Source organism: Marmota flaviventris, chromosome 10, assembly GCF_047511675.1.
Source record: "Marmota flaviventris isolate mMarFla1 chromosome 10, mMarFla1.hap1, whole genome shotgun sequence".
Taxonomy (NCBI): Eukaryota; Metazoa; Chordata; class Mammalia; order Rodentia; family Sciuridae; genus Marmota; species Marmota flaviventris.
The window spans coordinates 19,112,985-19,137,944 of NC_092507.1; the positions used below are offsets into that span (position 1 = coordinate 19,112,985).

The 24,960-nt window shown below is 40.5% G+C and overlaps 1 protein-coding gene across 3 annotated transcripts; it reads left to right on the plus strand.

Moving 5' to 3' along the window:
- Positions 1 to 1,740: 1,740 nt before the first annotated feature.
- Pdik1l (PDLIM1 interacting kinase 1 like) lies at positions 1,741 to 13,413 on the plus strand. Of its 3 annotated transcripts, none has more exons than XM_027937484.2 (3): positions 1,741 to 1,815; positions 4,208 to 4,509; positions 9,439 to 13,413. In XM_027937484.2, exons 2-3 carry the CDS (start codon positions 4,225 to 4,227, stop codon positions 10,177 to 10,179), a joined length of 1,026 nt encoding a protein of 341 aa, XP_027793285.1. In that variant the 5' UTR covers positions 1,741 to 1,815; positions 4,208 to 4,224; the 3' UTR covers positions 10,180 to 13,413. The 3 variants fall into 3 exon arrangements, with proteins under 3 accessions (XP_027793285.1, XP_071473608.1, XP_071473609.1); XM_071617507.1 differs by lacking the exon at positions 1,741 to 1,815 and adding an exon at positions 2,207 to 2,289; XM_071617508.1 differs by lacking the exon at positions 1,741 to 1,815 and adding an exon at positions 2,553 to 2,744.
- The last annotated feature ends 11,547 nt before the right edge of the window (positions 13,414 to 24,960 follow it).

Genomic DNA, 24,960 nt, shown 5'->3' on the forward strand with positions numbered 1-24,960 from the left:
TCTGACCTACTGGGTCAAAGGGTAAATACATATGTAATATGGCTATATCTTGCCAAATTTCTTTGAGAAAGTCTATCATTTTGCCTTCCCATCAGCAAGGTGTGAGATGCTGGCCTCAGGTGTATTTTTATACCATATCAAATTGAGGAGGCTGCAGAGATGAATCACAGACAAGGGTCTTGTTCTCAGGAATTCTTGTTTAGAAGAAAGCAAACAAATAACAAAATAATGATATACCATAATAAGCAGGGACAGATTTACCCTGAAGCTAATAAAACTTAAGCTTCAAAGTCCTCACTTGCAGGGACCCTTTCAAATGTCCCAACAATGTGTTCTCAGAGTCACTTTGTCATCTTTTTCCTAAAGAGGACGCCCCCAATTATTTAAGTTTCAGGCTAAGCAACACTTAAATCCACCTCATCTAGAGTCAGCCTATCTAGTGGGGGAAGGGATTTCAAATCTGTTCTGCAGCCAGCTTGAGAGAGCTTGAGAGGAGGGGCTCCTATATTTAATGACTGAGACAGACAAAAGGAAAAGGTCACTTGGACCAAGCAATCTGACCCATCAAAAAGCCACACTGGTATCTAACCAGCTGTCTACAGAGCCATCCATAATCTCCCCTACTTTCCAGGGCAGGAAACAAGTTTTGGCTGGTGTCAGTATTTCCAGCAAACAGATGAAGACAGGTATAAAAATGGCACTGGGTACAAAAATCGGAACAGATCACCATCTGTGTTTTTTGTTGCTGTTGTTGCTGCTGGGTTTGTTTTTTTTTTTTTTTTTTTTTTTTGGTGGCAGGGAGAGTTGTGACACCAGGGAATCTGGTGTTCAAAACTGACTCCTTTTGGTCAAATGAGGCAGAGGTTGGCTTCCTTCTCTGTAAAAATAGGGTTAGTAATAAAGCCTCCATCTTGTGAGGTTTGGTTAGCTTGAGAGAGATCATTTATATAAAAACCTAACCTGGTCTCAGACTCAGAAGGCCATATTTGGAAGACAAGAAATAAAATGGTCGATCCTGAGAGCTGAGACAGGAATTCTTCCGTCCATTATGCCTTAGACAGTACTGGAGCAAGAACCCCCACCTTCCTCACAAACCCTAGGTGCAGGAGAATCGGGGAAGGAGTGGACATTTCTCAGGCTTACTGATGTGTGTAACTAACTGGATGGCCGATTGGTCCAGGTCTCTGAGTGACCGTCCGCCCGGGGCTGGCAGTCAGGCCGATGCATGCCGGGACCTCATTGACAGATGTGGGGTAGCCGAAGGACTCCGGCGGCCAACGCGCCCACTGAGTGCTCGCCCCCAGGACAGCCGTCCTGGCTGTCAATCCCGGCCTAGCCGGGCTCAGACCGTGGCTCCTTCTGGCGCGCCGTCCCAGCTGGATTCCGACCCTCTTCTCGGAACCCGCCAGGCCGGGAGTCGCGGACGCTGCAGCCAGGTGCGGGCGCCCCCGCGCCCTCCCTCCCGCGCCCGGTAGGGCGCCCCGACTCCCAGCGGCCGAGGAACAATGAGGCGCGGGCTTCTTTAAGGGAGATACCACCGCGCCGGCGGAGCAGGGGACGGCGTCTTCCCAGATGATCGCACCCAGCCCCGCGCCGCCGCCTCGGCAACAACGCCGCCCGCAAACATGGCTCAGTGACTCGGACAAAAGGTGCAGCCTCCCTCCCGGCGGGGCGCACGTCAGGCCTCCCAGCTCAGGCCTCGCCTCCCCGCGACCGCCGCAAAGCTCCGCGTTCCGAAGGTGCCCCGGGCCGGCGCGAAGGAAGATGCACCAGGCGTCCAGCCCCAGCGACCCCCGCACGCCAGCCCGAAGCTCGGTAGGTCGGAAAGGGGCGGGCAGGCCGCGGCCGGGCGCGCGCTCCGCTAGGCCGCGACCTGCCGCCGCAGACCGTTCCCGGGGCCGCAGGCCGTGCGCGCCCGCCGTGGGTATGGGGAGACAGAGCCCGGGCGTGAAGCGGTCTCCGGGGTCGACCACCCCTGCGGGGAGGGGCGCCAGTGGTGCGCTCCGGAGCGCGCACACCTCCGGCGACTCCGGGCTCCGCAGAGCCCCAGGATCCGGGAGCGGGGAGCGGAGTCCCGGGTGCGCGCCCAGTAGGCGGCGCTCGGCGGAGCGGCGCGCTACGGAAAGCCGGAGGGAGGCGGGGCCGCCGGCGTGAGGGGGTGTGTCTGCGCGCACCACGGGGGCGCGCGCCGGCCTCTGACTGGAGGCGGTGGTGGCGGAGGCGCGAGCTGCCCGATAATGGCGGCCTGCAGAGCCCATGAGAGGGAGCAGCAGCGGTGGCTACCCTGAGGTAAAGCAGGCGCGTCGGCGTGGCACGAAGGTCCTGCCGCAGAGCCACCGACCCCGCAGGCGCCTCTCCTCCCTGCAGGCCTGTCACAGATCTGTCAGCGAGTCATCGCGGGCAGGGCCCGCGCTTCAGGCCACCGGCCCCAGCTGCGGCCTCTTCTCATGCCAGGGCCACTCCCCGGGCCCCGGCGCTCCGCCCGCAGCCCCAAGGAGTGGAGGCCGCCGCGGGATCGGCTCCTGGGGTGAAGGGCCCCGGGAGGACCCCCGTAGGGTCTCACCGGGCCGCGGCCGCGGAGGGGAAGGCCAGATACTTAGCGAGGATCGTGGCCTGAGCCGCCGTGTCGGGCAGCACCTCTGGCCGCAGCTGGCCCTCCCCCGCCCCAGCAGGTGTATGGCCCGGCCGGCCGGCGTCCAGCGCTGGGTGAGCACAGCAGGCAGGAGGGCCCGGGAGATGCCAGCGTAAGTCATCTCGATTAGCACGGCGTGCACCACCGCAGTGTCTTTTGATCCAGGGTTGCGAGGATTTCAAAGCCACCTTCCTTGTTCCCTATTCAGGAAGGTGCTCCTTCACACGGGGGTCCTCGCACCCGGCGGGAGGTGGGGGGACTGCTTCCGAGAAGCGAGCCACCTGGAGATGCAGAGCAGTTGGCGGCCGCGTAGAGCAGACCGCCTGCCGCCTCTGATTCTCTGGCAGGAAAGCAGACACTAGGAAATAGTGGGAATTTGAAGGGTAGGTGACCAATTCGAGGAAGTGGGACTTAAAGCAATCTGAGAAGCAGTCGTTTTCTTTATTGAATCTGCCCTGTAGACATAGAGTAGCTGTTTCCTATTTCTCAGGTTCTACAGTCAGTCGATTTTTGTTTCCCCAGTTGTATGAGATAAATATTGTACAATCTCAGGTTACCTTCTTTGCGCGTGGTGACAACCTACAAATGAGAATTTGGGGGGTGAGGAGGTACACTTTGAACTTTTTCTATTCAAAACATGAGCATGTGTGTTGTAGGGCCTTTGCTCCTACTTTTAAAGGATTTATCAAGTTGAATTCTAAAGAACTTTGTCAGAGAGTTCCTCTTGATGTTGTAGGATAGTTTTTTTGTTTTTGCAAAAAAAAACTAGAACTAAATAACTATTGTTAGCAATAACAAAAAGGTAGTCATATTCTAAGTAGCTTTATTTAAAAAAAAAAAAAACAGCTCTTTTCCGCGAACCTTATTTTCATTTATTTTGCAGGAAGTAAGGGAATAACCTAAGAAACAAATAAAAATAAACACATATGGTTTGGCTGTTTATGTCTAATAATAAAAACAACAATATTAGTTCTGTAAAATGATCCGGTTCACTTTCAGTCCTAAAACATAAGCCTGGTGTTTGTATTTCTAACTGTGAGGGTTTTCTGTTTTTGCTGTTTTGTGATCTTGTGTGTTGGGTTAGTCTTAAGGACAGACTGAGATTTTGCCTCCCTGTTTGTTTGTTCATGATCAGTAAAATGCTGAATTTGGGGGTTTATTTTTAACAGTCACATTTTCAAGTACTCATTGAAGAAGCAGTATATAGTGGTCAAAATAATGGATGTCTGAACCAGATGGCCTGATTTCAAATCCCAGGTTCACCAGTTACTCACTGTTTGACTTTGGGCATTTTATTTAACCTCTCTCGGCTTTAATTTCTTCACTTCTAAAATGACCATAATGTGGGGATTAAATGAATATAATATTGTAATGTGTTTGAAACAGTCCCTAATATGTGGTAAGTGCTACCTAAATGGTAGCTCTATTATTAGAGTTAGATTTGCCCAAGGTATAGAAAATATCCTTAAGTACTACAGGTAATGAACCAGATGATAACTCAATCCCTCTGTACAAGAATAAACACAACCAGTGGGTGTACCTAATTTCAATTGAGCACTTTATTGATTTTTCCAGAAACCTCGACCTTGAAGATGGTGAGTAGCCAGCCAAAGTACGATCTAATACGGGAGGTAGGCCGAGGTAGTTACGGTGTTGTATATGAAGCAGTCATCAGAAAGACCTCTGCACGGGTGGCAGTGAAGAAAATCCGATGCCACGCACCTGAAAATGTTGAACTAGCACTTCGTGAATTCTGGGCACTAAGCAGTATCAAGAGCCAACATCCAAATGTGATTCACCTGGAAGAATGCATCCTACAGAAAGATGGGATGGTGCAAAAGATGTCCCATGGCTCTAATTCTTCCCTTTATTTACAGGTATGTATTTTTGGATGGGAAATAGAAAAGATGTGAACATGACATTGGTCAGCAAGAAGAGGAATGAAAGGGTTGAATGAACTTTTCCTGTTAAATGCAGATGTTTTATAGTTAGGAGTAGATAGAGATCTGCCAAGAATAGAATAGGTGTTTGCTTTAAAACAGGGTTTTATTTAAACTTGTGATGCACATACCTAAAAATAACATAAGCCACCTGTTAGGCCATGGTACTTGCCAGTCTGCATAGGAATGGGGCAAGATAGAAACTGGAGAAATGCTTGAGACTATATTTTAATAAGTTCACTTCTTTGAAATAAATTTTTTGGAACTAAAAACTGAAAAAAAGGAAAAACTCCCTTAACTGATAGCGATACCCATAGGTAACTAGACATCTCTTTTATAAATCACGTGTGTAAATATAACCCTTTGCTGTTTTGGAGGGTATTGTGGTTTCTTACCCATGCAATTCCAATTAATTTTTATGAATGTTATTAACAGTGCCGGTATCAACAAATGTCCCTCCTTGGTTTAATACTGTGTGCTAAGTGCTTTAAGGAAAGTTGCTCAAAACAGTCCTATAAGGGGGGCTGGAGTTATGGCTCAGCGTTTGAGCGCTTGCCTCGAATGTGCGAGGCCCTGGGTTCGATCCTCAGCACCACATAAAAATAAACAAATAAAATGAACATATTGGGTCCATCTACAACTAAAAAATGAATATTTAAAAAAAATCCTATAAGGTAACATTATCTTCATTACAAATGAAGACATTGAGGTTTAGAATAATGAACTTATCCACTGACATCTACCTAGCTAGTGTCAGATTGGGAGCTGAATTTAGCAGACTTTTTTATTTTTAATTTTTTTCCATATCAGAGATTGAAACCAGGGGCATTTAACCACTGAGCCACATCCCCAGCCCTTTTTATGTTTTTATTTTAAGGCAGGCTAAATTGCTTAGGACCTTGTGAAATTGCTGAGGCTGGTCACGAACTTACAATTCTCCTGCCTCAGTCTGTGGAGTTGCCGGGATTACAAGTGTGCACCACTGTGTCTTGATAACTAAAGCTTTATGCTCTCTTAACTTCCAGATTACTCTTTTGTAGCATAGGAAAATGGAAAAGCTTTTTTTTTTTTAAAAAAAAGATTGACTTCTTCTAAAGTCAAAATCCCGGGGCTGAGGCTGTGGCTTAGTGGTAGAGCGCTTGCCTAGCATGTGTGAGGCCCTGGGTTTGATTCTTAGCACCACATATAAATAAATGAATAAAATAAAGGTCCATACATCTAAAAAAATAAAATAAAGTCAAAATCTCTTAGAGCTCTCTAGTCACTGAATAGAAAAGATAGTTAAGACCTAGTTAGTTAGGCAAGGACCAGAGCAGAATTTCTTAAGGTCAGTCCCTTAGAAAAGGAAACAACTTTCCTTTAGTGTATCTACATTCAGAATTGACCATTGGACTTTTAACATTTAAAAGTGTGTTTAATATTGGGGAATTATATTAACTAAATTATATTGTTATATAATGAGCATGTACAAATATGTAACAATGAATTCCACTATTATGTGTAATTATAACGTACCAATAAAAAACAAAAAAAATATGACTTTAAAAATAAAAAATTAAAGTGTGTTTAAAACCACAAAAGCCTTTTGAATAGGAATGACAAAGAAAACAAACTGATATGTGTAATTAGAAACTTGCAAGTATTGTATGGTGGACAAAATATTCTGAAGAATTTATATCGCAACTTAGCACTTTATACACTGAAGTTTTCTCAGCACAATGAATTAACACAACTGTTCGGCCTCTATTGTTTACTTTTCTAAAAGTACTTATTATGTAAGTTGCACTGATAAAAAATATTAGAAACTTTCTTAGCACATTCCCTTTTTGTATGTGTGTGGTATTGGGGATTGAATTTAGGGCTTCACAAATACTAGGAAAACCACATTTCCTCTTAAAAGTGGATAGAACTTTGCTGAACTTTGAGTTTTAGAAACTAAAAGAAAATAATCTCTTTTGGATGGAAAAGCAAAAACATTTAAACATTTGCATTAGTGCTGAATCTAGATCCAGCAACCATTATCGTAACTAGGCATTAGCTGGTCTTTCAAGGTTTTAAGATGTAAAGTAACTACCAAACTTAATTCAGTGACTTTTTTAATCTAAATTGCCTTTTTGTTTAGAAATGTCTTTTCTTTTTGGGGGGGGGTACTCTGGATTAAAGCACTGAGCAATACCCCCAGCCCTTTATCTTTTCTTTTCTTTCTTTCTTTTTTTTTTTTTTTTGAGTCTGGATCTCATTAAGTTGCTTAGGGCCTCACCAAGTTGCTGAGACTAGCTTTGAACTTGTAATCCTGCCTCAGCTTCCCAAGTTACTGAGATCATAGGCATATGCCAACATGCCCAGACTCTTTCTTTTTTTAAAGATTGACAGATCTTTTGACACTTTTTACTATCAGAATGACCTTGGACAAATAACCCAACTTTTCCAAACATCTGTTTCTTCATATGTAAAATGGTTGTAATAATTTTTACCTTCCATGGGAATTGTCAAAATTAGAGATGAACTGGGCATGGCGGCATACACCTGGAATCCTAGTGACTCAAGAGGCTGTGGCAGAAAGATGGAAAAAAGATGGAAAGATGTTCTCACCAACTTAATGAGACCTTGTCTCAAAATAAAAAGGACTGGGGATGAGCTCAGTAGTAAAGTGTCCCAAGTGCCCCTGGTTCAGTCTCTAGTACCAGAAAACAAAAAAATTAGAGATGCTGCAGAAATAATACTTGGCCCATAAGAAGTACTCAGTCATAGGGACCTGTATTTAAATTGTCTTTTCTTTGGCTTTATGTAGTCTACCAGACATTCATCAACACATTTAGCAAGTGCCTTCTTGACATGATCCTAGGGTTCAAGAATTATTAAATGTTTAATTAAAATTTGTAGAGTTAGGGCTAGGGTTGTGGCTTAGTAGTAGAGCACTTGCCTGGCACGAGTGAGGCACTGGGCTCCATCCTCAGCACCGCATAAAAATAAATAAAAGCAGGGCTGGGGTTGTAGTTCAGCTGCAAAGCGATTGCCTAGCATGTATGAGGCATTGAGTTCAATCCTTAGCACCACATAAAAATAAACAAAGGTATTCCATCTACAACTAAAGTAAATAAATAAATAATAAATTAATAAATAAATAGGGGCTGGGGATGTGGCTCAAGCGGTAGCGCGCTCGCCTGGCATGCGTGCGGCCTGGGTTCGATCCTCAGCACCACATACAAACAAAGATGTTGTGTCCGCCAAAAACTAAAAAATAAATATTAAAAAAAAAATTCTTTCTCTCTCTCTCTCTCTCCTCTCTCACTCTCTCTATAAATAAATAAATAAATAAAGCAAGCAGATGAAGTAAAAAAAAAAAAAAACCTCATAGAGTCAATAGTCATTAGCTAGACTAGTGATTAGAAAAATTTCACAGGCAGAAAAAACTACATACATAGGTATTAAAGCCAAAAGCATGAAGCATTTAAAAGAACTGAAAGAAGATAGTAATTCTGTAGTGTACAAAGAGAATTGTTTTGAGATGAGGCTAAAAGGGTCAGCAGAAGTCAGAGCATATAATGTCCCATAGCCCTGTTAAAAAGCGTAGACTATATTTTAAAAGAACAAGGAAGCCATTGAAGGACTTTAGGCAAGAGAACCAGTGGCTACTATTCCCCACCCCATGAAAATAAGTAGGTCAGGCACAGTATTTCTGTAGTTGTAAACTAGAGAGGCCCAGCACTATTTTCTTATAGCCTGGATACTAAAAATAGTTTTTACATTTTTTAAAACTTGAGGATAAAAAAGGACAGGAAAGGAAGAAGAGAATTCATGACACTTTCCAAGTCTAAATATTTACTGTCTGGCCTTTCTCTAAACCATTTGACTAGTAGGACTCTGCATTGTTCAAAACTATTTAGGAAACCATTTGGTAAATAATAGTGTGATCTGTATCTTTCTGTTTGTTTATTTTCTGAGTCTCACTGGCAAACCTATGCAACAGGGAAAACACGTTGCAATAGAGACATCTGCAGACCAATGCAATTTTTGCTGGGGTTGGCCCTGAGGGAAGATGGTGTGGAGGGGTATTCTGTGCTCCTGCTGGCCAAAATGACAAGGAGTACCAGTAGATTTAAATGGAAAGTTGTCAACTTATTCCTCAACAAGTCTTTTCATATTTTTTCTTAAACCTATAAGTCTGAAAAGGATACCATACAACAAATGTTTTTAAAGCACTATAGTCTTTTCATAAAATGATGAGCTAGGTGATGGGTAGAGTTTAGCTCCATTGATATATCCAGAAAATGTAGGCCAATTGGACACTTCTCAAAATAAAGCTATGCGTAAAATGGAAGTTTTGTCTCTTGGCTTGGAGATTTAATATATATTTGTTAGGGACAAAGGGATAATTTATATATAAAGTATTCAAGTTTAAAATACATATGAGAGCACTGACCAAATAAAATATTCCTAACAGGCAAGGTGGCTCACACCTATAATCCCAGCTACTCAAGAGTCTGAGGCATAAGGATTAAAAGTTTGAGGTCTTCCTGAGCAATTTAGCAAGACACTGTTTCAAAATAAAAAAAGGATGGGATGTAGCTCAGAGGTAGAGTGCCCCTGGGTTCAATCCCTAGTATCACATAGATAGATAGATAGATAGATAGATAGATAGATAGATAGATAATCATGGAATTTCCACTTAAAACTGGAGACTTGAAGACCTGGAGGTGCAGCCCAGTGGTAGAACACTTGCCTGGCGTGCATTAGGCCCTGGATTCAATACTCAGCACTGCAAAAACAAAAACTAGAGACTTATTCTTGGAATCAATTATTCTTTTCCTATAATTAAGTTGTATAACCTGTTAAATTATTGTAATCTATTTCTCCCCTTTATAGCTTGTAGAGACTTCGTTAAAAGGAGAAATTGCCTTTGATCCCAGAAGCGCCTATTATTTGTGGTTTGTGATGGATTTTTGTGACGGAGGAGATATGAATGAGTATCTGTTGTCCAGAAAACCCAATCGGAAAACTAACACCAGCTTCATGCTTCAGCTGAGCAGTGCCCTGGCTTTCTTGCATAAAAACCAGATCATCCACCGAGATCTGAAGCCGGACAACATCCTGATTTCTCAAAGCAGGTTGGATACTAGTGACTTAGAACCTACATTGAAAGTGGCTGATTTTGGCCTAAGTAAAGTTTGTTCAGCCTCTGGGCAAAACCCAGAAGAACCTGTCAGCGTAAACAAGTGTTTCCTTTCCACGGCATGTGGAACGGATTTCTACATGGCTCCTGAAGTATGGGAAGGACACTACACAGCGAAAGCTGACATCTTTGCTCTGGGGATTATTATCTGGGCAATGCTGGAAAGGATCACATTCATAGACACAGAGACAAAGAAGGAACTCCTGGGGAGTTATGTAAAACAAGGAACTGAAATTGTGCCGGTTGGGGAGGCACTTTTGGAAAATCCCAAAATGGAACTTCTAATTCCTGTGAAGAAAAAGTCTATGAATGGGCGAATGAAACAACTGATTAAGGAAATGCTGGCCGCAAACCCTCAGGATCGTCCAGATGCTTTTGAACTAGAACTCAGATTAGTACAAATTGCATTTAAAGATAGCAGCTGGGAAACGTGACATATTATTTACAGATATCTTGGATGATATGCTGCTTCTGATTTAACAGTGATGCAACATTATGTGGCTGAAAAAGAATACAAAAAGCTAAACTCCACCTTCTAAGGGTTTAGATTTTATTGTGGGATTTTTTTTCCTCATTTTTCTTAATCCAAGCTGGCCATTTTGTTAGTATGTTTTAAATGTATATTACCAATGTGGGTGTAGACTTTTTTTTTTTTTTTTTAATGATCATTGGTAGAAGTTTGGCAGGAAAATTCCCTAAGAGCCAAGAAGAAAAGAGTCCAGTTTTTTGGAAATATGTCTCTAAGTATTTTAGACATTCCTTGTCAGTATTAGGCATTTCCATGAAAAAAGAGGTTTGCATGCTGGTAATGCAACCTTTGAAGCTTTGTAAAGGAAACATATATGTATATATTTATGTATATGTAAGTATGTGAATGTGTGCATTTTGCATTCCATTTGAAGAAAATGCCACTTCTGTTTAAATTATTTGATAGAGGTTTGGGTTTTTGAGATTTGCTGGTGAAATTAGTGATGAAAAATAAATGAACCTTCCCTCATCTTCTTCCCCTGTCCCTCCCTCTAATGAGATCTTACTAATTTTTTTTTTTTTTTTGTAATGTTATACAACTTTTTTTGAAGGCATCATTTTGGAGGGTCTAAAATTACTGATTAAACATAATTGAAATTAAGCAATCCAAAGCTGCTGAAGTATGTCTGAGCTCTCTCCAGTGCCCTGTAGCTCTTAGACTTAAATTAGTCATGCAATCATATGGTAGAGGTCAGCAAGGACATTTATTCAGTCATACCTTCTTTTAGGTAACTGAGCATTCTTTTAACTAATTAAACCACTGCATTGGGACAGATCTGCCCTGGAGCATCTACAATCTGATATAAATCTGAATACGGGATTCTTTTGTTTCTAAAAGCTTTGCTATAAATGAAAAACAACACTTGATGTATTAATTTTTGGTTTCAAGACTGTCTAAGCCTCAGTATAAAGTTGAAGAAACCAAATCTCACGTTGCCTACCCTGGCATGGTCTCTTGTTGAATCACTGGAGTTCCTTTCATTTTGGCACTGATACTGTTTTCTTCTCTCATTTGAGACAGTAATGGTAGTGTTGATAGATGTCTTAAATATTGGCCACCTTTATCTAAGGTGGGAAATAATACATGTACAGTTTGGCAAATGGATAAAATCCTGTGGCATCAACTACTTTTCAAATAGAAAAATTATTGATTTTATACAATCAGTTGGTATGGTCTGTGTCAAAAACCAAGAGACCATTATTTTTTATTTATTTTTTTTTAAGAGAGAGAGAGAGAGAGAGAGAATTTTTTCAATATTTATTTTTTTTAGTTTTTGGCGGACACAACATCTTTTTTTGTATGTGGTGCTGAGGATCGAACCCGGGCCGCACGCATGCCAGGCGAGCGTGCTACCACTTGAGCCACATCCCCAGCCCAGAGACCATTATTCTTGAAGTTAGTTTATTTTAAATGTATGGTTGTCTCCAGTTTGTTTTCCTGTAAGTGCAGATAGTTAAAATCTAAAACTGAATGTTAGCCTTGAAGGTTAAATAAACTCTACATTGTATCTAGGTTAATCTTTATAAAGCATTAGAATCTAAAAGCCAAGCAAAATAGTATTAGACTGAAATTATCAATAGTTTGCAAAGCCTTCTAAGCTTTTGAACTTCCACAACTTTTACAATACTGCTGTCATAATTTCCCCCATTTTTAATGTATTCAGAGGATAAATGAAGTAAACATCACAAAAAATATTAGAGTGTATAAAATTCTAAACTGCGATACTTAATCTGGAATTTTCAAATTTGCACTGAAAGGTTTTATTGAAATAATGCCTCTAAAATGATGAAAAAAAAGTCACAAACCTTTAACATCAATTTTAAGCTATTACGTGTAAGAATCCTTTTGGAAATTATAAATCTTGTGGAAATACACAGGAACTTTGCGATAATTGACCCTCTACATCACCAAATTAGTTTAACACAGATATGACCAAGGTGATCAAGTAATTGGAAGTAAGAAAAAGCATCATTATAATGTCTTGTCACTAACATGGCACTTCAACAGATAGCTGATGCTAGGCCAGTGCTTCATTTGCTTTTCAAATATCTATTGCTTAAAGTCACAGTTTCCTAAGGGTATAGTTTTGTGTTCCTGCCTTATTTAAAGTAGTTGATTTTTTTTTTTTTTTTTTTTTTGTGGTGCTGGGTCTAACCCAAGTCCTCGAGCATGCTATGCAAGAGCTTTACCACTGAGCTACATCCTCAAGCCCAATTATAACTTATTTTGAAAGATTTTACTTGTGAAGTAAAATTCTTTCTTTCATTGGAGGTAAAAGTGTGAGGTGATCAGGAAGTTTCTTCTGGAATTTTCTCAAGTCCTTGTATTCTAAAATAGCCTGTGATACCAACCAAAATGGTAGTAATTTCTTCGTCTTTCTTTGTTCTTTCAGTCAGAGGTATTTATTAAGTACCTACTGTGTGCTTAGCACTCAAAGTTGATAAAAATTATAGTTTAAAAAAATGGCTTTTAGCCACAGGCCTTTTCCAGCAAAAAGTAAGAAATAAAAGATGAGAGTGATGTTTGACAATTCCTGGAAATTTCCTAGAGAAAAAATGAAATTGAGAATTTGTGCACAGTGCCTTGTCCATAATAGGTACTCAATAAACAATTATTCCTCATAGAGTCTCTTGCCATGGTTTATAGTGTTTTATGAAATTTGTCTTAATTGAAAAAAGACCAAATATTTCAAATAAGCTTATAGGCAGCTGTATCCAGTTAAAATATAGGGTTGTACAGTTAGCTCATAGAATGTTATTTTGCACTAGTCGTCACTTAGAAAGATGGGGTTCCTGTAGATTTTTTGGTGCTAAGGGATACTTTGTCATTATGATGAAGTAAGTATTAAGTGTCAGATAAATAGCACACAGAATAGTTCTTTCTGCTGGTCTGTTTTGTTTTTTTTTTTCCTTGTTGTTTTTAATTGTAAAATGTTATCAATCAAACTATTGTAGCAGCTACAAAATAATTCACCAGCATGACAAAATGGTCAAAAAATGAGTCATCAGCACTTCAGAAATGAAAGCAACTTTTGAAATTTTCTTTTAAAATTGTCAAATATATTTTATGAAGAATTTATAAAAAGGGGGGAAATGATTGTAATTTATTGTTCATGACAGTTTTGTTTTTTTTTAATAAAGTGAGTTTCAACAAAAAACTGAAGATTCTGCATTGCTGCTTTGGTGGCTCTGTAAGTAGTGCTATCGTGCATAAAATAGAGGGTATAAAACTTGAGGCAGTGAAGTTTCAGGCTTATCTAGTAAATGATATTCTCTTAAATAGATACTCTTGCTGAGGAAAATATTATAGAAATTTCAGTATTTCTTTTTTATAGCTAATGTTTTTTGTTTTTTTTTTAGAGAGAGAGAGAGAGAGAATATTTTAATATTTATTTTTTTTTTAGTTTTCGGCAGAAACAACATCTTTGTATGTGGTGCTGAGGATCGAACCCGGGCCGCACGCATGCCAGGCGAGCGCGCTACCGCTCGAGCCACATCCCCAGCCCGAAATTTCAGTATTTCAGGTTCTCTAAAATTTGCTAATTTGCTGTATTTGCCTTGTGTGCAGGAAACGTGTACTGCTTGAGATAATTTTTTAAATTTATCCTTCTATTTTAGCTGAGTACGCATCCTAGATCCAATGATGTGTATTAAATGTACTAAGGATGCAATGTTTCAATCAATAATGAGGCTGAGGTTTCTTTTCTATAATGAAGTCATCTGTGGCCCACTTTTTTTTTTTTTCTTTATAGGTTTTATTATGTATGCCTGAGGATGCAGCCTACTTGGTGGTCCAAAGATTAGGAAAGTAGGCATCAGGAACTGTGGTTGCTCCTGTCACTGCCACCTGCTCCTGGTCTAGCCATTATAGATAGGAGGCTTTTGCTTTCTACCTAGAGATTAAATTTTTTAAACTGAATATTAAACTCTACGTATTTGTAGTTACTAGCATTTTTGTAAGCCTTTAGAGTTTACAAAGCACTTTCAACATGGTTTCTGCATCTTTTCATATTATATCTGACTTAAAATAGGGGCTGATTTCTTGGTGAAGAAATCAACAGTAATAACACCAGTGTCTGTGGTAGTGATAATGGTTGAACCCTAAGACAGGGTTTTAGTACCCAGTATCCGACTCCAGCTGGAGTTTTCTCTGACGACAAAGCTTTATCTTCCTCACGGAAATAACCCTTGGTTGTTTTGGTTTTTTTCTTTAAGTTCAAATGTTGCTCTTTTGGTCAGCCAATCATAGCCACGCTCTAAAGTGCAGTGTAATGACAGACAGTTGGTTTGTGGTTAGATAATAACTTCTACTTAAGAAAACCTACAAAGAGGCCACACCCCTAAAAGGCAAAGTGCATCTTTTAAAGACAGTACTTTCACCTTTGCAATGAGTTTTCATTGGTTAGCTGGGAATTGTTTAAAAAAAAAAAAAGCCCTGGGCTTTTGACTTCACTCTTTCATTTCCTTCTCACCCTGGTATTTCAAGCTTGGCTTGTTTGGAGCAGAAGTTAGGCAACTTGATACTACAAAAGCTGTTCTGGTCTAGCTGTAAAAGCACAGGATTTGGTGTAGCAAACCTGATGTTTAATACTAGCCTTTGCAAATACTTTCATAATCAATGTGTGTCATTGGGCAAGTCACTTCATTCCGGGGCCCAGTTCTCATATTTGCAAAATGGAAATGATGATATTTACACTTTAGAGGGTCAAATAGTAAACATGAAGTGCCCAACATAGCACCTGGCATACTAAGTTCTCAAAGGGTAGCATTGTTACTGTATTACGAATTTGATATGATGAATGAATGGATTCCCCATTAGGCAGTCTTCAGTTGCAGCTTTGATTCTTCTCCCCTTTGAAAAAGTCTGATGAAAGTACTGCCTCCTCTCTTCAGGAAAATGTTCACCTATAATTTTAAGAGATTTATGGGTCTTGGAAGCCTGCATGGACCCCGGGGACCCTGAGCTTTAAGCTCCACTGAGTACTTCTATGCCAGAGCTCCACAGTCAAAAGAGGGCCATTTGTGAGGAGATTCTAGGGAACCTATATTGTTTTTTGATCCGAATGCTGGTTAGACAGGTGTGTTACTTTGTGATTTGTTTCATTTTTGTGGTATTGGGGATGGAACCAGGCTTCATGCATGCTAGACAGATACTCTACCATTGAGCTACACCTCCAGTGTATCTATTTTAAATAAAATTTTTATTAAAGTATAACATTTTAATCTCTTTCACCAGTTAAGTGTTGAGCTGAGAATATAGCTCAGTGGTAGAGCACTTGCCTAGAAGGTACATGAGAGGCCCTGGGTTTAATCCTCAACACCCACAAAAAACAAAAAAATGCACACTGGGGACTATCTGTGGGTACACCTGTTGCCAGAAGCAGAAGGAAAAGGGCATAGACTTTGAAATCAGACCCTTTACCTTTCTAAAACTAGCTGTGTGACTTTACGAGTTCCCTAGCCTCTCAAATCCAGTTCTCCATGTGTTTAAATAGAGATAATACCTGCCTCCCAGCATTAGGAAGCTCTGCAAGGCCAGATGTGGTGGCTCATGCCTGTAGTCCCAGCAGCTCAGGAGGCTGAAGCAGGAGGATCAGATGTTCAAAGCCACCCTCAGCAACTTAGCGAGACCCTGTCTCCAAAGAAAAAAAATTTTTTTTTAAAAATTTTTTTTAAAGGGCTGGGATGTGGCTTAGTGGTAAAGCAGTCCTGAGATCAATCCCCAGTACCAAAAAAAATAATAATAAAAATAAAAAAGGAGCTGATGTGTGTGGGATCGAATGGCAAACTCCCTTCCCTGAGGAGGATTGCTGGGAAATGATTCAAAGCTGCCCTTACCACCAATTTGCACTGCTGATAGCAGGTTTACTTATTGGTTTGCTTTTTATTTTATTATTTTTTCTTTTTTAAATTTTAATTTGTTATATATGACAACAGAATGCATTACAATTCAAATTACGCATAGAGAGCACAATTTTTCATATCTCTGGTTTGTTTTGTTTTTTATTTAATTTAGTTTACATTTTTGCCACAATTAGTAAAGGAATATCTCTTTCTGTACTATAATGTCCTGCCTGTCACCTTGCCTTACAGCCCTCATAATTCTCAAATAACAACTTCCTAAACCCAGTTTTCTTTTCTGTTTCTATTTGCTGATCTCATGATTGGTGCTAATTCAGGATGTCTGCTGTCTTGCTGACATAGATGCCCAGGCCTGGACACTTAAAAGAGTCTTAATAAGTACCAAATACTAGAACACATGTCATTTCTCCTAGCTTCAGGTCAGAGGCAGGGAGAGTTGACCTGTGTGACTTCAGAGGTGACAGGAGAAGCTCAGTTGCCAGGGGAGTGGGGAGCATAGCCAAATGGCTAAACCTCTGGAAATGAGAACTAGGCTGCAGGGGATCTCAGCTCCACCGCATATTGGACATTAACCTTGGGAAGGTAAAAACAAAACACCATGTCTTTTGCTCCTGGTCCTGGATTAACAGGGCCTAGATTTCTCTTTCTGCTTTATGCAACTAAAACATTAAACACTGGACAACTACAGTACAAGCAGTTATCCCCAGAGAATTAAATGAGGTGAGCCCCAAGATTCCCCAGGTGACTTCCTGGAGAGATCTTAGTCCTGTACAGAGGAGGAGTACCTCTAGAGTGTGGATGTCTCCCTGAGTTGAGGAGACAGAGCTCAGGGGGACTAAGTTAGAGAATTCATGGGACAGAATATCAGAAAGAGAGAAAGGGAAAGAAATGAAGCTCTGGACATTGAAAGAAGTTTTCTTCAGGGTATCAGCTGAGTACTGATCATGAGTGCTTGAGGAAAGGACCTGACTTGAGAGCAAGAATAATCACACGAAAGGATTAGAAAGAATAATCCTTGGAGCTCACACAGGGCCAAGAACAATTGATATCTCCAAAGCCAGAGGGAGAGCCCTTCTAATGTCTCAGTAGTGAGGCCAAGATGAAAAGCTTTAAAAAAAAAAAAAAAGAAAAGAAAAGAAAATGTCAAAAGGCCATTCCGGACCTGCCTAACAAAGTTTAAACACAATTCTTGGAAGAATAATGTTTTTTAAAGTAACTTCATGTGCCAGAATGTGCCTTCTATCACTGTGACAAAATAGTGATAATGAACTTATTCTGGCTCACAATTTTGAAGGGTTGAGTCCAAAATCCAGTGGCTGCATGTTTTGGGCCTGTGACAGCCCATCATGGTGGAAGTGCATGGTGGAACAAAACCACTTACCTCACCAGCCAGGGAGCAAAGGAGAAAGAAGGGGCCAGAGCACTACTACCTCTGGTATTAGACACACCCCCAGTAACTTAAGGACCTCCAACAAGATCCACTCTGGAAGGTTCCACCACCTCCTAGTAGGTAAGCTAGGGACCAAGCATTTAACACATGGGCCTTCAGAGGACATTCAAGATCCAAATTATAGCACTGAATGAAGCTTTAAAACATCTATCTAAAAGAATACAAACATTCCAGTTCTCAATAATATAAAATTCACAATGTCTGCCATCCAAATAAAAAATGTTAGACCAGATTTCCAGTCTCCTAGCCAGCATGTGAAAAGCTTTGAAGTCGCCACTCCATCCTAACAAGTAAAAAACCTAACAAACTGAAAAAAAAAAAAATCAAAAACTCTTAGATCTGTCAGAGAAGCAAGGTCCCAAGATAAACTGCTGCCCCCAAAATTGAAGAGACAGGCAGATGGATACATAGAATCACAAATTACCCAACTCTAGCCTTCTCTAGCCATCCTGATCTACCTATGGGGGGGTGGTACCCAGAAGCACTGGTAAAGTTCACAGTCCAAGGGCACAGTCTCACCAAAAGCCTAAGAACTAACCATAATGTAGCAGCACTAACTCCATATTGAACTGACCATAATATAGCAGCATTAATTTCATATTATTAACCCTAAAATATAGCTCATTACTTCATAGCTCACCAGTAATGTCACAGAACAGAGCACAGACACCAACATAGCCTTTAAAGTAACCTATGTTCTTAAATGCAAATGGTAGGAAGCATATGGTCTGCTAATGTATAGTTTTAGATGGCTACTGAACTAATGAGGAACTTGGGGCTGGGGATATAGCTCAGTTGGTAGAGTGCTTGCCTTGCATGCACAAGGCTCTGGGTTCAATCCCCAGCACCAAAAAAAAAGAAAAGAAAAGAAGAAGAAATGAACTAATGAGGAACTGTTTGAGTTACAGGAACCTTGGGAGGTTTCAGAAGCACCAATCTGAGACAGTAGACCCTTACCACACCTGTGGTTGCAATTCAAAAGTAACTTCTTGAGCCAGTTATGGTGTCACATACCTGTAAGACTAGAAACTCAGGAGGTTGAGGTAGGATTATCAAAAGTTCTAGGCCTGTCTCAGCAATTTTGCAAGATCCTGTCTTGAAATAAGAAATAAAGGGCTGGGGATGTAGCTCAGTGGTGGAATGCTTGCCTACTATGCATAAGCCCTTGATTCAATTCCTATCACCATTAAACAAATAATGTAGAAGGCTTTTAATGGGCTTATTAGTAGAGTGGATATTTCTGAGGAAAGAAAGCCCAAGCTTGAAACTTCCCAAACTGAAAATTTGGGAGGAAAAAAGTCTAAAACATAAAGTTCAGAATGCCCAAGAGGGGTTGGGGATTACATCAGTGGCAGAGTGCTTGCCTAGCATGCGCAAGGCCCTGAGTTTGGTCTTCAGCCCTGGGGGGAAAAAAAGGAGAAAAAAATACAAAAAAAAAAAAAGTCAAGGTGACAGAATGCCCAAGAATTGTGGGATAACCACAAAAAACTGTAACATGCCTATAGTAGGGATGTCAGAAAGAGAGAGGGAACAGAAGCATTATTTGAAATAATAATGATGAAAATTTCTCCAAATTAATGTCAGATATTAAATAGTAGATTGAAAGTTCAAATGTCATCAAGCAGGATAAATTTTAAAAGTAAGAAAGCCAGCCTGCCCATATAGAAGCATTTTATATTAAAGCTTCAGAAAATCAAAGACTTTTTAAAAAAAGATGTTTTAAAAGAAACCAGAGGAAAATAACATCTTACCTATTGAGGACCAAAGATAAGAATTACATTTGAGCCTTGGTGGCGCATGTCTGGACTCCCAGCTGCTTGGAGGCTGAGGCAGGAGGATCATAAGTTCAAAGCCAGCCTCAGCAACTTAATTAGGCACTAAGCAACTCAGTGAGAACCTGTCTCTAAATAAAAAACAGAAAACGGCTGGATCTGGCTCAGTGGTTAAGTGCCCCTGGGTTCAATCCCCTGTCCCCAAACAGCAACAAAAACAAAAATAAAATTAAAATAAAAACACCTTTCTTCTATAAACAAAAGATGAACAAACCTGTCACCTGTAGACCTGCTTTGCAAGAAATATTAAATGAAGTTCTTCAGAGAGAAATAAGATGATATAGATCAGAAACTCAGATCCACATAAAGAAAGAAACTGCACAGGAAAGAGTAAGTAAAGGTCTGATAAAAAATATATATATATTGTTTTTATTCTTCTATTTCATTCTTTTTGCAGGGTCTCACTATGTTGCCAGACTGGGCTCCAACTCACCATCCTCCAGCCTCAGCCTCCTGAGTAGCTGGAATTAGAGGTGTGCATTGCCAACCCTCACTCTTTCTTATTCTTAATTTATATAGCAGATAACAATTTGTTCAAAATAACGTTTTCAACTTTATATGCTTATGTATAAATGAAACCTGTGACAACAATACAAGAAGTAGGAGGAGAAAATCAGGAATATTTTGTTATTATAAGGTACTTCCACTATTCATGAAGCAGCATAGTATTATTTGAAAGTAGACTTGGATTAGTTGTAAATGTATATTGTAAACTCTAGGGTATTAAAAAAGGTAAGAAAACTGAGCCAGACAGGCAGAGTAAGTTGGATCACACATAATTTTGTACTGGTCTACCTTCTATATTACCTCTGAAGTATTGGAAATCAGAATTTTATTGTGCAGTGTGTGTGTGTGTGTATTTATATATATTTTTTGGGGGTACCAGGGATTGAACTTGGGGACACTCAACTATTGAGCCACATCCCCAGCCCTATTTTTATATTTTATTTAGAGACAGGGTTTCAATGAGTTACTCAGCACCTTGTCATTGATGAAGCTGGCTTTGAACTCACAATCCTCCTATATCAGCCTACAGAGCCACTGGGATTACAGGCGAGCACCACCACACCTGGCATTGTGCAGTGTATATTAAATATACCTATATTTAATATTTTCCCTCAGGACAGGAAAGTGTAAATATATACATCCATTACATTCAGCTTTGTTTTATTTGTCATGCAGATTTAAACATAATAGATTCTATTCATGCAAATTATAAGAAATAAAAAAGTTTAAGGATAATCATTAGTTGAAGTTTCTGGGAAACATCATTACACATTGTGTATACACACACGTGTATTGTTTTTAAACTTGTTGATTTAGATGTCTTGATCCCTGAGTAGACTTAGATTTTAAGAATTCAATATCAAAAATTATGGAGAATTAAACTACAACCTTAAAAATAATAATAAAAAGAAGGCAGGAGGGGGTGGAATGACGTGCTTCTAAAAATTTCTTTAGTTTATTCTTGTAGGGAATAACAAGTAAATGTGTATTTGTCCCTTGCTAAGTATGAGGGTATACAATTTTTTATGTCTATTTGTTCCAAGTGTCTTTTCGTAAGAGGAGAATAAACAATAAGGAATTACTGATCTAAAAAAAAGGGGGGGGGAATATGACTCAGTGGTAGAGCATTTGCCTAGCACACATAAGGCTCTGGGTTCACTCCTCAGCACCACACACACATATACACACACACACAATTTAAAAAAAGAAGGAAAACTATAACTGTATATGCTGAGAAAGGAGGAGAAATGCTCAATTTCAAATAAAATGCTCAATTAAATCACAAAGGGCAGGAAAAGTATGGAAGATAAAAATAGGAACAAAAGAATAAGGACAATGAATAAAAAACAGTATCGATATGATAGGTATTAATCAAACAGTGTCAATAATCACTTTATTTTTTTTAAAATATTTTCAGCTATAGATAAACACAATGCCTTTATTTTATTTATGTATTTTTATGTGGTGCTGAGAATAGAACTCACTGCCTCACACATGCCAGGCAAGCACTCTACCACTGAGCCACAACCCCAGCTCAATAATCACTTTAAACATCAGTGGTCTAAATACAGCAATAAAAAGACAGAGATTGTCAGAGCAAGAAACTTATTTTACATATAAAGACACATATAGAAGCTCAACAAATCCTACAAACAAACAAAAAATCATACCAAGCAATCACTTAAAACAGTGATAAAAGAAAATCTTAAATACAGAAAATAAAAGATATTTTTTGGGTAGAGGAACAAAAATATAAAATGTCAGCACATTTCTCACTAGAAACATGGCAAGCTAAGAGACAATGGATCAATGTCTAATTACCCTGAGAGATGAAAACATCAACCTAGAATTTTAACCCGGCAAAACAGTATTTCAAAAATTATGGAGATATTATAAGGATAGCCTTAGGCCTGAGCCTAAGCAACTCCATTTTAAAACTCCAGTTTGAAACCTGCAGTCTCACCAGGCAAGCCTAACAGAGCCCTCCAGTATGGCCCTCATCCCAAACAAGGCACTTCTCCCCACCCTGACAAACTCAGAGTGAAGACTCTGGCATGTTGCCCTCACCCTGATAAGAGCAAGAAGCAAGAAAATCAGGGTGGGGACCACAAGACCAGATGTTTTAATCTCAGGATAAATGACATCATTGAGAAATTCGGTAGCAGCTGATAGGGATTGAAAGGGTGGTCAGAAGCCCCAAAATTTAGTATAAGTGATGGAGCAAATGAACAGACACTCAGCGCCGACACTGATACACACAAGACTGAGAGCCTGATGGGGACCTGGACTGACATCCCAACTCTTCTTATCTGCCTGATCCTCTGCCTTTGTTCTCACCATTCTCAAACTCTACTGCAGCCTCTTGACTCTGGTGAGAAGAGGACTTCTCCCTGTGACCGCCTCCTCAGCCAGCTATCAGCTCCACCCCAGGAGAATCCTGCCTTGGTTCTGGACCTGATCACGGGGTCTGAGTGAGTGTGCATCTGCTGAACTAGAGCCTAAGGCTTGAGACTTTAGATCTGACACTTCAGCTTAGCACATAGAGGGAATGTCTGTCATGAGCCTGTCATGATTAAGTGTGTTTGCAGGGCTTAGAATTAATCTAGAATTGTTTGCTGTGGGTTGATTATGTCTACTGCAGTGCAATAAGGATTATCATTTTCTTATAGGAACCTATAAAGTGAGATTGTATTGAGTGATTTGAGTGAATAAAGCATTGAAAGGGGCAAAAGCTCATGGACATTCTTTATTTCTCCCCCTCAACTGCATAAGTCACACCTTTTGCCCATCGAGACAAATATAAAGGCTTCTTCAGATCTAAAGCTGAAAGAATTCATCACTAGCAGACCAGAACTATGAGAACAGTCGAAAGAAGTCTTCAGGAGAACAAAAATGATATAGGTCTGGTCTATACAGGGGATTGAAAGCATTGAAAATTGTAAACGTGTAAATATAGGGGACTTAATCTCTTTGAGAGGGGAAAAAATAATAATAGTATATTGTGGGATTTATAATATATGCAGAATTTTGAATGTGGTGACGAAGAACCAAAGGCCAGGAGCAGGGTAAAGGAAGTCTGCTGTGTTTTGCTTCTTACATGGTATGAGGAACGGTACACCATTGTTTGAAGTAGAAGGTACACTAAAAATATATACTATAAACCCCAAAGCAACTACCACAACAAAACAAAAAACAGAGAGAAAGCTAATAAACCAATAAAGGAGATAAAAAGGAATCATAAAAAATGCTCCACCCAGGGCTGGGGATTTCACTCAGTGGTAAAGTGCTTGCTTGGATGCGTAAGGCCCTAGGTTTGATCCCCAGCATGGAAAAAAAGAAAAAATAAATAAATTAAAAAAAAAAAAAAAACCTCAATGCAAAAGAAAGCAGAAAAGAGGAGCAAGAGAAAAAAGATGAGAGACTGTCGGGAACTGCTCTGGAAATACACGCCCTTAAGTCCTGAGCAAGAGATACTGAACGATTATTGTGCCCCCAAATAACTGGGCTTTACCTCCGCTCAGAGGGTGAGGTGAGGCTCCAGGAGTAGGTGTCACTGGGTGGGGCAGAGCTCCACTCACCTGTTCCTTTGTAATCCTACCCCTTTGTCCTTTATGGGATAGAATGTTCCATGGAACCTCCCCTGTGTGTCCCCTATAGAAGAATAAAGAATTCCAGTGGCTCTCTCTTTTTCCACGGACCCCTAAGTCTGTGTGTTTGTGTGTTTTCTTTGCCAAGAGGAGTAGTCAGATTTTGTGAACCCAGCATTAGGTCACGAGCTTAGGATAGAGGGTGAAAAGACACAAACAACACAGGTGCTTCAACAACAGGATTTATTTGTTTGGGTTGTGTGTGTGTGTGTGTGTGGTGCTGGGGATTGAACCCAGGGCCTTGTGCCTCCAAGGCAAGAACTCTACCAACTGAGCTGTACCCCCATCATACCACCGGTTATCGGTGACATCCTGCTTCCCCACATGTTGAAGTTTGAACGTTAGAGAAGGGAAGCATATGAAGTAGGGAGAAGGGGGCCACAGCTGGTATCCTGGTATCCCAAGGAGCGAGGTGTTCTGCCTTTTTATATGTCCTAGGCTTCCTTTGTTCTCCTGCTTTGCCCCCTTATCTTTCTCCTTCCTGCAGATGTGACTAGGCCCAGGAATGCTCGGTGGGATGGCCAAAAGGTGGGAAATAGGTGGGCTGAAGGGGGAAGGGCAGGATGGAGTAGCCAAGGACACATTAACAACCTTACAGCTCCCTGTAGAGAGGGGAAATTCCCGGGACTGGTTGCCTTGGCAAGAGGTTGGAGCAGGGGCAGGCTCTTGATAAGATCCCTCAGGGGACAGTCTCCAACTTCTCAGACTCACTCAAAATTGGCCTCCTTGATCCGACCTGACTCTATTTACCTATCTACACTGACTGCCTGTCTAATTCTGGCTTCAACCAGCCCAACAATAGGATTTATGAAGGAGGCTTTGGAACACACTTTAGAGAGAACAGGAGACCAAGGTTGGCCACGTGTGTGACTTCCTCGGTGACAACAACAGGTGAGCTTCCCTGGTTGCATTTGTCACACTTCAAGGCCGGGAGGCTAACACATCTTTGAGGAGGAGGGACACTTTTTGTTTAGAATCCTCTCAGACTATACCTTATGGGTCTCCCTTTGGCTAGTTCTAATTTGTAGCCTTTTGCAATCATAAAACTGTAGTTGTAAGCATAGTGCTTTTTTGAATTCTGTGAGACCTTCTAGCAAATTATTGAACTTGAAGGTGGCCATAGGAACTGCCTGCCTTTGTAGCTAGCAGGTGTGAAGAGAGGGGGCTCTAGGATCCCCGTGCTGCTGGCTGGTGTCTGACCAAGGCCTTTCCTTCAGATCGGGCAGTTTGCTTAAATTCTTTTATAACTGTTTAGCCACAAAAAGGAGCAAATGATAAGTGTATCAAAGTGGATGAATGTTTAGTGACTCTATAAAATAATCTAGAACCCCCCCAAAAAACACATACTATATGACTACATTCATATAACATTCTAGAACTAACATGACA

Bases quoted from the DNA above. Each gene is read 5' to 3' on its own strand.
- Pdik1l (XM_027937484.2), top strand. From the start codon at position 4,225: ATGGTGAGTAGCCAGCCAAAGTACGATCTAATACGGGAGGTAGGCCGA. The intron at 4,510-9,438 runs GTATGTATTTTT...TCCCCTTTATAG, and splicing joins ATTCTTCCCTTTATTTACAG to CTTGTAGAGACTTCGTTAAA.